Here is a 13,533-nt window from a genome sequence, read left to right as displayed (position 1 = left end):
AAAAGGACTTTGATTTCATCTCTCTCTCTCTCTCTCTCTCTCTCTCTCTCCCCCTCCCCCTCCCTCTCCCTCTCCCTCTCCCTCTCATTCATTCTCTCTCTCTCTCTCCCCCCCTCTCTCTCATACACACACACTAACCCCACCACACACATTTTTTTTTAAAATTGAGAAAAGTGCAGTAAACTCACAATAAGCCCATGTAAGGTTGACCTCAAATGAGCATGTATGTTCAACAGTGCTGGAACAAGAGAGAGCATAGAACCCTTATACAAGCAAGTGATGAAATGGAAATAGACTAGGAATACTTGAAACTGACAGGAATGTGACTCACAGTTTCTTACAAGCCATTTGCATCCTAAGAAAATAACTTCCACCGACTAGCCTGAAACAGATAGGCTTAATGTTTGCTTGATTCTGTCTATCTACAGGCAGAAAAGGAGAAGTCTGTTTCAGTGGGCGCGCTGGTTAAATTCACGTATTTTTTTCTTTATGGGCATCTGTGCTGGTTTATGTAGTCTATGGGTTGATGCATGTTGTGTGAGTGGAAGTATGTTTCCACAATATGACTTTCTTGTCTTCTCCTCCACCCTGCAGCCCCCTGCACATGCCCCAAATCTGCTCCAGAGTTCCCCCAACCTTCAAGAGCAGATTTGGGGGGAGGGGAAATCTTTTCGGCTAGCAGTTTCCATTTTGCTAGCACAGGTATGGGCAACTTGTGGCCCTCCAGATATTTTAGCCTACAACTTCCATCTGCCCTAGCCAGCATAACCAGTAGTGAGAGATGATGGGAATTGTAGGCCAAAACATCTGGCAGGCCACAAATTGTCCACCCTGTGCTAGCAGATGACCAGCATTGGCTCCAACTATGTATAATAATAAAGGAGGAGGTCTGTCTGTCTGTCTTTCAGTGCCATAGCTCCTAGAGTGTGAAACCTAAATGTCTGAAACTTGGCATACATACTAAGGGGAACCTAAGGGAATGCATCCTGGGGTTAATTGGTTTTAAAAACATATTAATTTAAATTAATTTAATTGTGTCTCTGTGTTTGAAGCCTGCAGTAACACCTTTGGTCACTAGGTGGCAGATTTCCCTAACCAGCACAGTTGATACAGTTTGAAGCTGGGGGAATAGTCTGAGGGACACAGTTATATGGCTGCCCCTTGCCCCTGCTGTGGGGCAGTCCCCCTGAGGGGAATAGAGTGGCCAGGCCCTTCCTTCAGGGAGCTAAAGGGATGTACCATTGCCATGGGTTCACTCAGATGGGGTGGGCACAATTTGTCCAACTCAGACAGCTGTGTAACTTTGCTTGAAGACTTTGCTGTATCAAACTAAGTGGTATTCCAACCTGTGCAAAGCCAGGTACATTAACTAGTAACAAATAAACAAAAGCTAGCAGGGAAAAAGCTAGCCAGCACTTGATTGCCTGTCTTCTCCAGCTAGCAGGAAGCAAAGGCAAAAGGGTACTTTTCTCTCAGACATTTATATATGGGTTTGGTGTGCATAGTAACAACAAAAATGTATTTGTAGTGAGACTGCAGAATAAATCTCACATACAGGATCATGTGAGGTTTCAATGATGGTAAAGGAGTTTAAACAACAACAATTAAACCACACATGTGCACTGCCATACTGGCAGTGTTTGCAAATTCCGAAAATGCAAGCTGGAAGACTGGCAAAAAGCAGATGTATGGTGCTGTTTCTCAACAAGGACAAGGTACATTTTTGAACTGCTAAATCCAGGGTGAAATCCATAGACAGGCATATTTGGAAGAATCCCTGGTTAAGGTTTATCTATTTATTTGTTAAAAGCAGGATCTGCTGCCAGACCATGGACAGCTCCACATCCGCTAGCAAGTTGCTCCAATGAGCTGTAGAACTCGGCTGATGCCTTATCTTGATGCAGGCCCTGAGGCCTGTTCCGAGTCCCACCTCTTAGTAGAGAATATACAGGGCTTTAAAAATGCTTTGGCCTGGAGCCTTGTTTGAAGTCAGTAGCTTCCTGATATGTCTTCTGATGCCTCCTTGATGTACAAAGGATGGGAAGGGGTTCGGCAGCTGGTGATTCCTCATAGGGCCCATTGAGGGGTCTGAGCTAGTGGCTATTAATTTATTTAAAATATTTGTATCCTATTGTTCTGTCTGACAAAAAGCCTCTAAGGTGTCTGACAGTACAAAAACACTACTACTACTACTACTACTACTACGTAATGGGTTGGATCCTCATTTAGTCATACTTCGAATAGACCCATGGAAGTCAATGGGACTTAGGTTAGTTGTGACTAACTTGTCCCTTTGATTTCAGTTGGTCTACTCTGTATGACTAAGGGAGCAATCCTATCAGGATAGGTGGCCGCCTCCGAACTCGGAGGTGACTGCCTATCCAATGCAGGGTGGGCGAAGTGCAGAGGGGATCTTCTCCTCCACACTCTAGCTGCCCTGCATTCGCAGCTAGACCACTGATTTCAGCTGTCTAGCCGTGGGACTTCAGAGGAGGCTGGACGATGCATAGGAAGTGTCATACTGGCCCTTCCGCACTCCTTGCCCCGCCCCTGGGAATGCTCCCTTTTGCCCACTCCATGCTGCTCATCCAAGTGCCAAGCCCAGAGACGATTCATGCCACAGGGGAGGGGGCGGGAAGGCAGTTTTTCGGGAACCGACCTCGGAGTGTGGGCTCCAAGGTCGGTTCCTGAAAACCGAACGTCCTATAGTCGTCTGGCTGCTGTCTAGCGGCCACAGGATTGCACCATGAGGGCATAATCTTCTGCATGTTTAGACAGAAAGAAAGTCCTACAACTCCCAACATCCCCCAGACAGCATGGCTGGCTGGGGGAATGCTGGGAATTGTAGGACTTTTTTTTTCTGACTAAACATGCATAGGATTGCACCTTAAGCCTGTATCCAATCTATTCTCATGTTTTTAAAAAGCAATGGTGACAAATGAAGGCTGTGGAGGGACAATGATGCAAAATGTCTACTCCCCAGTCTGTGGATAGTTAAGGATCTGGGTATTGCAGTCTTCTATTGGTCAGGGAGTGGGCTTCTTATCTGGTAGGGCTATTGCTTTCCCTTAGAACTGTTTCCCATAAATGAACTGGATATTCATTGAATTCGGTGGACTTCCAGATCTGTTTGTTGTTTGGCAGGAATTGAGTTAAGCAAGGTATTTCGTATGGATAGATTGTGGCTTTGTGCTATCATTATTCCAAACACTCCTGTGCGTTAGGTCCTTGTATACTCCAAAGTATTGACTGCTCTAATGTAGTACCTTACCTAAAGAGCAATCCTATGGTCCCTGGAGAGCATCCCAGGGACCATAGGATTTCTCGGATTCCCCCTCCTGAAGCCGTAGACACTGCTACAATTTTGGGAGGGGGGACTACACAGTCTGATCCCTCCCTCCACCCCCTCATAGCCAGAAAAGTAGCCTCAGGTGACCTTGCAGAGGTCAGAAAGAGGGTGTTTCAGTGGGCAGGGACGGGAAGGGATAGGAAAAGAGAGGCCCAGATACGAAAAATCCTGTGTCCTCTCCAGCTCTGGCTCCACCAGCACTGGATGGGCTCAGTGGCCTGTATAGAGGAAAGAAGTTTGAAAGTTTAAAATCACCTACTTTGCTTCTCCTGGCCTGCCAGCAGGAGCCCAATAGGGCATAGGATACTCAGAAGCCTCCGGGATTGGAGGCTTCCATCCAGCGGTGTCAGCTTGATAGGGCTGCGCCTTTAAACACAGAATTCCACCATCTGGAGATTATTATTTTTTACCCTGTGGGATTTCATTTCTTACGGGACACCCTCTTTGTCATTTTCCCCTTACCACCGCCTCCCCTGGGCCAGTGCATTTAGGGACGTGACTGATGGCACTGCAATATCAGCAGAAAGGCTGCAATCCGAAACAAACTTAACTAGGAAGTTAATAGTTCTTACTATTTCCCACTGAATATGGTGAGGCTTAATTTTCAGTACACATGCAGAGGTGTGTGCTGTCAGTCTTTAAAAAGTTCACTGTCTGTACGCAACACATGAGCTTCTAGTGCACTTTCCTCCAGTGTTGCAAAGGTTTCACCTCTTGAGGGAAGGGGGAGGATGAAGCGATCTTCCATTGGTAGTATAGGAACAGCTGGGAAACAGAACCAGGCATGCATCCTTCTGCATGGGAAGCTATGTGAAGAGACTCGAATGTGGTTGTGATCATTTTAATCATGCCAGTGCAATTGCCCTCTTCCAAATCGATAGTGGGGCTGATGCGGTTAAAATTGGTGCAGCCACCTACGGATCTGCTTCACGTCAGTGACTTCCCACATGAAGCAGCATCCAGGGGACCGCTGCAGATGTTACGTGTCCACCATGCCTTGGATTCAAGAGAAGAACAGGAGGGAATCGGGGAGATGATAACAGGCACAGCAAGAGCGCTCAGACTTGCACAATCAAGGACTTCCTTGATTTACAATCTTTGTGCAAGCATCTTAGCCTTTTGGAGTGTTTTTGGAGTGTTTGCAGACCCTCACATTTATTATCTCAGTCACTTTTACAACAACCTTGTAAGTTAGTTCCATAGTAATATCCTCATGTTGTAGATGAGGGGCTGAGGAAGAGAGAGGAGGCTTGGCTTGGCTTTCCTAGCAATTTCATGGCTGGGGTGAGATATGAACCAAGGACTTCTCATTCATGGGTGTGTTTCTTAGTCATTACACTACACAAGCTGTTATGGAAAATAATACTTCCCCCTTTTCTGTTGTTGTTTAAGGTCCAGGCCTGTCATTACTGTGGACATCTCCATTTTCCTGCCAGCATACATTGACATCACAGCTCCTCAGTGCCACGATGGCTCACACCAGGTGAACTGCCTAAACGTCACAGCCTGCTTTAGTTTCAAAGGCAAACATGTCCCAGGAATGATAGGTAAGATACAATCTTGATACCCATTATTATCTATACTTTTCCTAAAACAATTATTTTTTCTTTCTTTCTTTTTTTAGTTCTTTATGTTATTTTTTGTCCTCAGAAGATCCCTGGTGAAGGCTGAGAGTTATAGATTTACGTGGGACCACCCACTCATTTAGCAAATGCAGTGACACATGAACTTGGCTCTCTTGCCTTTCTTGTCCCGTGTTCAAACCAGGGAGACTCACAAGGCTAGTAGTACAGCGCCAAATAGCTAAGGTAGAATTCCTGGATTCCAGTGTTAAACATTGGCAAATCACTCTGTCTAATAGCAAACTCAGCTAGTGCATGCCGATGGCTATGTAGTCAAAATGTTGCCACTAAAAAAATAAGAGGGGAGTAACCGGCATACTCAGGGGTACCCAAGTGTTTCCAAAAGAACAATAAAAAATGTAAGGAGCAAAACAACCCCCCGAACAGCCTAATGAGTACTGAATGTGCTCAGTAGTCATGGAATGTTGAGAGTCATAGGGGAAAAAACAGAAAACCAGGTGTGTGTGTGTGTGTGTGTGTGTGTGAGTGGGCAGGGGGTGGTATGCACTGCAACATTTTGTTGCAGTTCTCATTTGTTGCTTAATAATATTACGTCATAATAAAAAGCACCATAGTAATAATGTTTAGCATGTACATAGCACATTTCAAATGTTCCAAGCATTTTACATACTTTGTTAGCAGTTCTTATAACAAACTTGTGAGGTAGGCCAGTTGTATTATTCTGGTGCTGCAGATGCAGGACTGAGACAGAGAGACTAGACAGTGGCTTACCTAAGGCACCTACTGAGTTCATGGCAGAGGTGAGACTGGAACTGAGGACTTACTGTCCCGTGGTTTAGTCTCTTAGCCGCTATGTGACATTTGCTATCAGTTGCTCCAGAGGATAGAATGGCTACAGATGAAACTTTTGCTTTGTTGCAGTTGGAGCCTTCAAATAGCCTGTGTTAGCAGGGGACTTTTCTGGTAAATGTCTGATGAGTTAATTTGTGTGTGATGAAATGGTTTTTATTCAAAACTGGAAGACTGAAAGGGGTGTTTGGAAAGTACATTGCTTCCTGCTCCTCCTTCGTAAACTTCATAAACCCAAAGGCAATCCTGGAACATGACTGTCATACAACACTTATTTTATACTTTAAGTGATGGGTGTTTGTCTGTTCCTTTAAAGTGGTTTGTAAATAGCACATCTCTGTCTTAACTGTTTTAGTAAATTTAAATGTAGGCCTTTGCTCAATATTTGTGGGGAGGGGTAGTGATGCTGCATGTACTTTGGGTTCCTTAGGGTGCAATCCTATGCATGTTTAGACAGAAAAAAGTCCTACAACTCCCAGCATTCCCCAGCCAGCCATGCTGGCTGGGGGATGCTGGGAGTTGTAGGACTTTTTTCTGTGTAAACATGCATAGGATTGCATCCTTAGATATTTATAGAATTCCACACCAGGAGAAGCAAATCTTCATTTGCCTATTCCATTGCATAAAGGCAATTATTTCCTTTTCCCAGACATCAAATCAAACCCTTTAAGCAAGTCCGAAAGATGTCATCTTGGAAGTTTATTTTGCTGATTCCCAAAGAAAGATACCTAAAGGTCAACTAGCTCGGTAGCCTGGGCTGTATAAGAAACTTTTAACAAGTTGATCTATCAACAGCACTTTACATATTAAGATTAAGAAATCTTAAGATTGGAATCTCTATGCTCAAAGGCATTATAACTTGTATTCCCATGTTCCCATAAAGTCCGTGGAATTTAGACCATAATTCATGGAATATGCTGCAGAACTAAACAAAGATACAAACAGGCACTCAGGGTACAATCCAGTGCAAGTTTAGCTGCCATGCATAGCTGGCTGGGGGATGCTGGGAGTTGTAGGACTTACTTCTGTCTAAACATGCATAGGATTGCATCCTAAAATTATGAGTGCACTGAAGTCTCAGTTCATACAATACATCAGGAGCCTTTGTGCAGATAATTGTTCGTGTGAGCAGTCCACTGATGTGAAGAGTTTTGTGTGGGAATTTCTCTAAACGTGAAAATCAAGTTGTATTTACATGAGCTGGCTGCTCCATGTTACGCTGCTTGTATGAGAAGGCTGCTTCCACGAATGGAAGTATGTTGCCTGGAGAATCATACGAAATGTCTCTCTGTTTTATGTTCTGAAAAATGGCTAATTTACGAGCCGGAACTCACTTCTACACGAGTCCCTCCGAGAGCAACGTACGTAGGGATGCTCTCTGAATCAGCTGCTAGCTATCACTCTAGTGACACTTGCCGGTGTGTGTGTGTGTATGTAAGTTATTCCTGATACTTCAGTTTTCCACCTCTGACATGGTTGGTTGTTTCTGCCAAAAGGGAAAGTGGAGGAACATGTGAAATGTACGACACAAGAGATTCTCAGATGTTAGCTGTTGCTCAGAAAGGGCATGCTCATGACGAGACACGGGTTGTTTATGGACTTTTTCCTATGGTTTCCTATTACCACAACTCAGGGAGGCATTTGTGTACAGCAGCATCAACCCTGCAGATTGGTGTTTCTGTGTGTGTGTGTGTGTGTTTTAATTTTTAATACGGAGAGAACATTGCCCTGCCTGTGTGGTGAACCACAGTACATGTTTACAGCTCACCACATGATGACAACTACCATATGGAGGGATCCAAGTGACCTCTGTGAGGTGGCTGTAATTCAGGCCTGCACAGATGGTTGCCCACAAAACTGAATGTAACCCACCAGCCATGTTTTGTGGTTTGCCAGGTACTTGATGGCAAAGGACCATATGTCCAGTTCCAGGGAGGTGACAAAGCAAGTAGCTTATTGAGCCTCTAATGCAGAGATGGGCAACCTGCAGCCCTCAGCCCAGATTCATTCATGCAGCACTTGGCCTGATATTGAAAGCCTTCTGCAAGCAAGCAGTTCAGACTTCTGGCGAGAGCCATACATCCCTCCGCTCGCAACCAACGGAATGGGGAGGAAGGGGTGTCTGCGAGAGAGAGAGAGCGGGTATCAGAAAGAGAGAGAAAATGGGATGGCAGAGAGAGAGGGGGAGGAGGGTGTCAGAAAGAGAGAGAAAATGGGATGGTAGAGAGAGAAGGGAGCGTCAGAAAGGGGGAGAGAGAAATTCGATGGCAGAGAGAGCGAGAGGAGTGTACTCCTTCCGGTTTTGCCTCCGGCCCTGCTCACTAATGACATGTGTTCCCTGACAGCAAAAAGGGGTTCCCCACCCCTCCTCTAGTGGGGCAACATACATGTTAGGTTGCATGTGCCAGCCTAGCAAAATGTGTGCACACCCCGCCATTGTAAAGGGCTCTTCAGTAGGGTGTTTTGTTTTGCTTTTTTGGTCCAAAGATCACCTGTTTGGCTACATTATACTTTGGGCTACACTTCACAGGCATTGTTCCCCTTGCTTTCTGCAGTACTTCCAAAATGCATTACTTTATCCCTACACCCTTTGGTGCATATTCTCTCTCTCTCTCCACCCCCCCCCCCGCTCAATTCCCAAAATTTTCCTGCTCAGTTATTTTCTGCTTGTGAGGAATTTTTGCAGACTCTGCTGATGTAGCTTCTAGACCAAGGATGGGGAACATGTGGCCCTCCAGATGTTGTTGGACTCCAACACCCGTCATCCCTCACGATTGTCTATGCTGGATAGAGCTGATGGGAGTTGCAGTCCAGCAACACCTAGAGGGCCACACACACACCCCTGCTCTAGAAGCTGGAAGAGCAAACCAGCCATTGTGCTAGGTTCTGGCAAGTGCATTTTATCACAGAGAAGGCAAGATTCGTGGTTCTTTACTCTGGCAATATGTGATTCAACAGCAGTATGTTTATTATTTCTGATCTTTTCACTGCACATCCCAGCTTTCCTCCAAGGATCTCGGAGTGGCAGACACATTGTTCCCCCCTTTTATCTTCACAACGGCCCAATGATATAGGTTAGACTGAGAGATGATGGCTGGCCCAAAGTCTGCCAGTGTGTCCCTTTCCCTCCCAAATTTGAACTCAGGTCCTAGCCCACCACTGCAAACCACCCCACCACAAGGGCTATGGTTATGTAACTCCCTTATCACTAGTGTTGTCTGGCAATACGAACTCAGATTGTAATGACTCAGATGGTCAGGAGGAAGGGGCCGGTAGTTCCAAGATCTGGGATCAGGTCCCAAATGGGTATGTTACCCTTTCATTGCTAGAGTGCAAATGCTCAAGATCGATTCTAGTTCAGTAAAAACACACTTTTGCCTCCCGTTCATGTTTTCCAAAAACAGTGCTGTCTGTGCGCATCTGGTGCTTGACCTCTGTTCTAGCCTCCAGGGTCTCAGCTGAGTTAAAAACTATTTCTGCAATTCTTAATCTTGGTCTCTTGATCATTGCTTCACTCCCCGCCCCCCCACTCACCACCATCAAATAAAGTATTTTACGTGGTTTGCATAAAATCAGGCTCGAATGAAATGGGAAACAAAACGAGACATAGCAAACCAGATGTGTGGCACACTTAATTAAAATTCATCTGAATAATCTCATATGCAGCCTAATTATGTAATATGCCATATAAAAGACACAGCAGCCTGCTGTTCCTGTCACGCACACAATATGCTGTTTAATCTTGTTGCTCTTAGTTATCTGCGGCATCTGTGCTTTCCACGTTTTACATTAACTTGTGTTTTTTTTTTTTTTTAACTTACTGGGATGTGCTAGTGCTACTTCATACTGCGAAGTCCAGTTTTGATAAATGCATGGAATGCTGGGAAGTCTCTGGTTTATGTCAACAGAGGTGATGCAATAGCAGTGTTTTCCTGTCCATAGTACTTAACATTCAGGGTACTTGTTACCAAAATTCTAGGTGCCATTTGGTTGCATTGAAACTCTGTCATTAGCACATGGTCGGGTACAGAAATCAAAGGTTATATTTTTTTTTCTCTAGAAAAAGGGGAGACCTTTCTCTAAACCAGGTCTTCGGAACCTGAGATCCAAGAAACTGAATGCAGCCCAGTCACCTGAACTGTGACCTGACCGTTGATAATGTTTCTGTTTTTGTAGCCGTTGGTGTGGCTGCAAATCCAGGTTTATAGAGCTCTCGGTGGGCCAGCAGGCAGGGCTGGGAAGCTGCAGTCAAGTCAAGGGGTCTCAGGCTTTGCAGGCTTGCTACAGAACAGCCTTTCTCAACATTTCAGGTATATTTGACTACAATCTCCATTATCCCCAACCAACAGGACCATTGGTCATTCCATCTGGGGATTCTGGGAGTTGTAACCTGACACAACTAGAGGGCACCAAGTTAGGGGAGGCTGCTGTAGAATGTTGGCATTTTTATTTAACTCGAGCTTGTAAATGGTGTCATAACCTCTCTCTATATTTAGGACCTGTTGCCACAAGGTAGAGGTGAGTGTAGTGCAATCCTAAAACACATACCTCTAAATATGTAGCTAGAAAATAACCCACTTTTATGTTTGTTTGTTTGTTTGTTTTTAGGATTGAACTATAACTTGACAGCAGATGTGGCAAAGAAAGAAAAGGGTAATCCAATCCGGGTTTACTTTGTCTCTTCTGGAGAAGCAATGGGCCAGATCACAGAACAGTTACAGCTGTCTTATATGCAGGAGAAATGCAAGCACTACCTAGCGTATGTGAAGGTCAGTCCATTTCTTCCCATATTATGGATGAATCTAAAGTTGTTGTGTTTCCAGTTGTTGGTTTAAATTAATCCACCTATAATAATTCAGTTTTATGGAGTTGCCATGCATATACATATAAAGTTCAGTTATAATGGACTTGGAATGTGTTTTAAGTTTTTAAATACTGAAATGGTTCAGGTTATGAAGCCCGAAATCCTAAGCAAAGCTACCTGGGAGTAAGTCCCACTGAATTACTTCCAAGTAGACAAGCACAGGATAGCATTGTAAAAGGCCCTTTAGGAGGGGAAAGACTTGAGGCTTTTCTGTACCGTTATTGAAAGCATACTTATGAGTACTGGGAAGAAGGAACGTCTCCACAACTGGGGCTCTACCATGAGAAGACTGGTCTGGATCTTCCCTGCAAGCATAGAAAAGATATTTGGATTTCTTGCAACAGCTAAGAAACAGCAGGGGCATTCTCTTACAGCAAATGAATTATGTCATAAACTAGTCACTTTTCCCATGTCAGTAGATAACATGGCTCTGTTCGGGCATTGCTGGTTTCCTTCCTGAAGTGCATTGGATTTAATTCACGTAGTTTTATTTAGCTTGTTGGGTGACGAGAGTCCAGTAGATGACCCTAATTCTTAGACTCCAGTAAGGAGTTGATGATGACATTGCAAAAGATCCATCTCTTTCAGGAAGAGGCTTTTCCCCTTAGCTGGAGAGAGGGAGAGAAGAATCCATTCACTTACTGTCCGTTTCCTTTTCCAAGGTTTCACTAGAGACCACCAAGGAGCCCCATTTATCCTAATATGGTTCTTGGCATGTGAAGCCTCTTCTCTTGCCAGCTGTGAAGATTACTCTTGCAGAAAACTTAAGCAAGCATGCCAAGTTGTATTGCTTAATCAGAATTTCTTGTTTTCCTTTAATGCGCATCAATGCAGTTCCTTTGGCCAAAACCATTTCTGATGTGTAGGCCAGCTCAATGGAATTGTCACTTAGATGCCTGAGCAAAACATCTTTCTCACTTGTTACTATTGTTGTTGCTTTAGAACAGCCTTCCCTGACATGTTTTGGACTACAGTTTCCATCAGCCTAAGCCATAATTGCCAATGGTAATTGATGATGGGAGTTGTAGTCCAAAACACCTGGAGGGCACCAGGTTGAGGAATGCTGATTTAGAAGGCATTTCCTTGTTGGGAAGACTCTGTTGGCCTCATAAGTGGGAATCTGTCCCTCAAAAACAAATATTTGGATGGATTTGACAATTGTTTTTGTCCTCTCTGAGATAAATTATTTGAGTATGATATATTTCAAGGCGATAAACCATTGCCTGCTGAGTGCTGAAGTCTCTCAGGAATTGCAGTTGCTCAGATAATGGAAGGCAAAAAGGACAAATTTCAATGTCATATTGTTAATCCATGAAGTGGGGAATACAACATTTGTGGAGAAGAGTGCCCTGATTTTGTTTCCCCCTAGCTATGAAAATGGCAGGAACATTCATTTGCTTGCACAAAGAAGGATGTGAAGTGATAGGGAAGGTGATCCTGGATAGCCTGTGTCCCAGTGGGAGGAAATGATGTTGGCTGTTTAATGTTAGCAATGAAAGAGCCTTGAACATTCAAGAGGGCGATGAAGGGGTCAAGATCGCTTAGTATATATTCTTTCTTTTAGCAAAGAGGCCAAGGAGACAAACGTTCTCTGGATACATACTTTACTCATTTAACTGACATGAGATGTTCTGTATTCTATGATGTGTCTTGAGATATTTTATTCATAATTTTATATTTACCCTTAAATTTCCTCTACACTCACACAATCTCACTCTGTCTTTTGAAAAGTGTTCAGCAAGAAGTTGGCTTCTTTCTTAATACCATCTATGCTACTTTCTTTCTGCTCTGGCTTGTTTTGATATGCGTTAACAAGAAAGTCCATTGTTACTTCACTTGCTGAAAATATCCATTTGGACTGCATGCAGTCCAGTTAGAAAATAATGGACAAGAATTATGTGGATTGTCCTCTTAAAACAACACACAGGGTCCAAAGGATCGTGTGTGAGTTTCTGGTCATGCACTTGGGATTTTTCTAGCCTTGCTTCTAATTAGATGTAAGCCCATTCCTTTTGGGATATGGCATCCTGTTTTTGTATGTCTGCTTACACTGAGGAGGGGTAGGCTTAGATAGGAGTGAGTGTTTTGGCTTAGATAGGAGTGAGTCAGTAGGTGGAGTCAGTATTGTTAGACACTCAGCCCTTGCCCACTGTGACATAGGGCCCCTGTCAAAAATTAGTTGCTAATCAGGGCAATAGAAATAATAACTTTTGGGTTAGATCCAGACTTAATCATTCTTAGAGTAGATACATTGAAATCAATGGGACATGTACATCATGACTGACCAAGTCCCATTGATTTCAGTTGGTCTAGTCTCAGCATGACAAAGGCTTTTTTGATAATGACAACCTAGAGTATGGGTTGAGTATGGGTTGTCGTTGAATCATCGGCTGTCGTTATGTGCAAACCCTGCACTATGGTTTAACTATGGGCTGTTAACCATGAACAACCCAGGAAGAGAAACCATGTTTATTGTTGGGTTGTGAACTCTGGGTTGTTTGTAGTTAACAGCCCATAGTTAAACCATAGTGCAGGGTTCACACGTAATGACAACCCATAATTCAATGACAACCCATACTCAATCCACACTCAACCCGTACTCTGGGTTGTCGTTACATGTGAACCAGCTTTAAATCTGGAACCAACCCTTCGGGTTAAAACCTGTTACTATCTTTCTTCAGTTAATATTTGGCAGTGATATTGTTCTGTTACATGTGCTGGACAGTGCCTCATGCAACTGCCTTAAATTCATTATTTTTAAAAGCAGAATATACATTTGTTTTTTTTTAATTAAATAAATAACTCAGTCTATCTATCTGTCTGTCTATGACTGGCAGAGAAGATCTAAGCAATATTCCATAGACTGTTAGGTAACAATCACTCCACCA

The 13,533-nt window shown here is 43.8% G+C and overlaps 1 protein-coding gene across 9 annotated transcripts in view; it reads left to right on the top strand.

The window, feature by feature from the left end:
• ITGA9 (integrin subunit alpha 9) overlaps window positions 1–13,533 on the top strand; it is a 331,280-nt gene that overhangs the window by 89,824 nt on the left and 227,923 nt on the right. For all 9 annotated transcript variants that reach the window (XR_014792283.1, XR_014792284.1, XM_084857953.1 and 6 more), the window contains 2 exons: window positions 4,742–4,896; window positions 10,390–10,550. Coding sequence is in view for 7 of the 9 variants with exons in the window: in XM_084857953.1 (XP_084714079.1) it covers window positions 4,742–4,896; window positions 10,390–10,550 (316 nt within the window). In the remaining 2 variants the exon portion in view is untranslated. The remainder of the gene's footprint in view (window positions 1–4,741; window positions 4,897–10,389; window positions 10,551–13,533) is intronic.

The sequence above is a fragment of the Heloderma suspectum genome, chromosome 5 (genome assembly GCF_057233095.1).
Source record: "Heloderma suspectum isolate Gila_16-S chromosome 5, 16-S_ref, whole genome shotgun sequence".
NCBI lineage: Eukaryota > Metazoa > Chordata > Lepidosauria > Squamata > Helodermatidae > Heloderma > Heloderma suspectum.
This window is presented reverse-complemented; position numbering and strand designations above follow the sequence as displayed.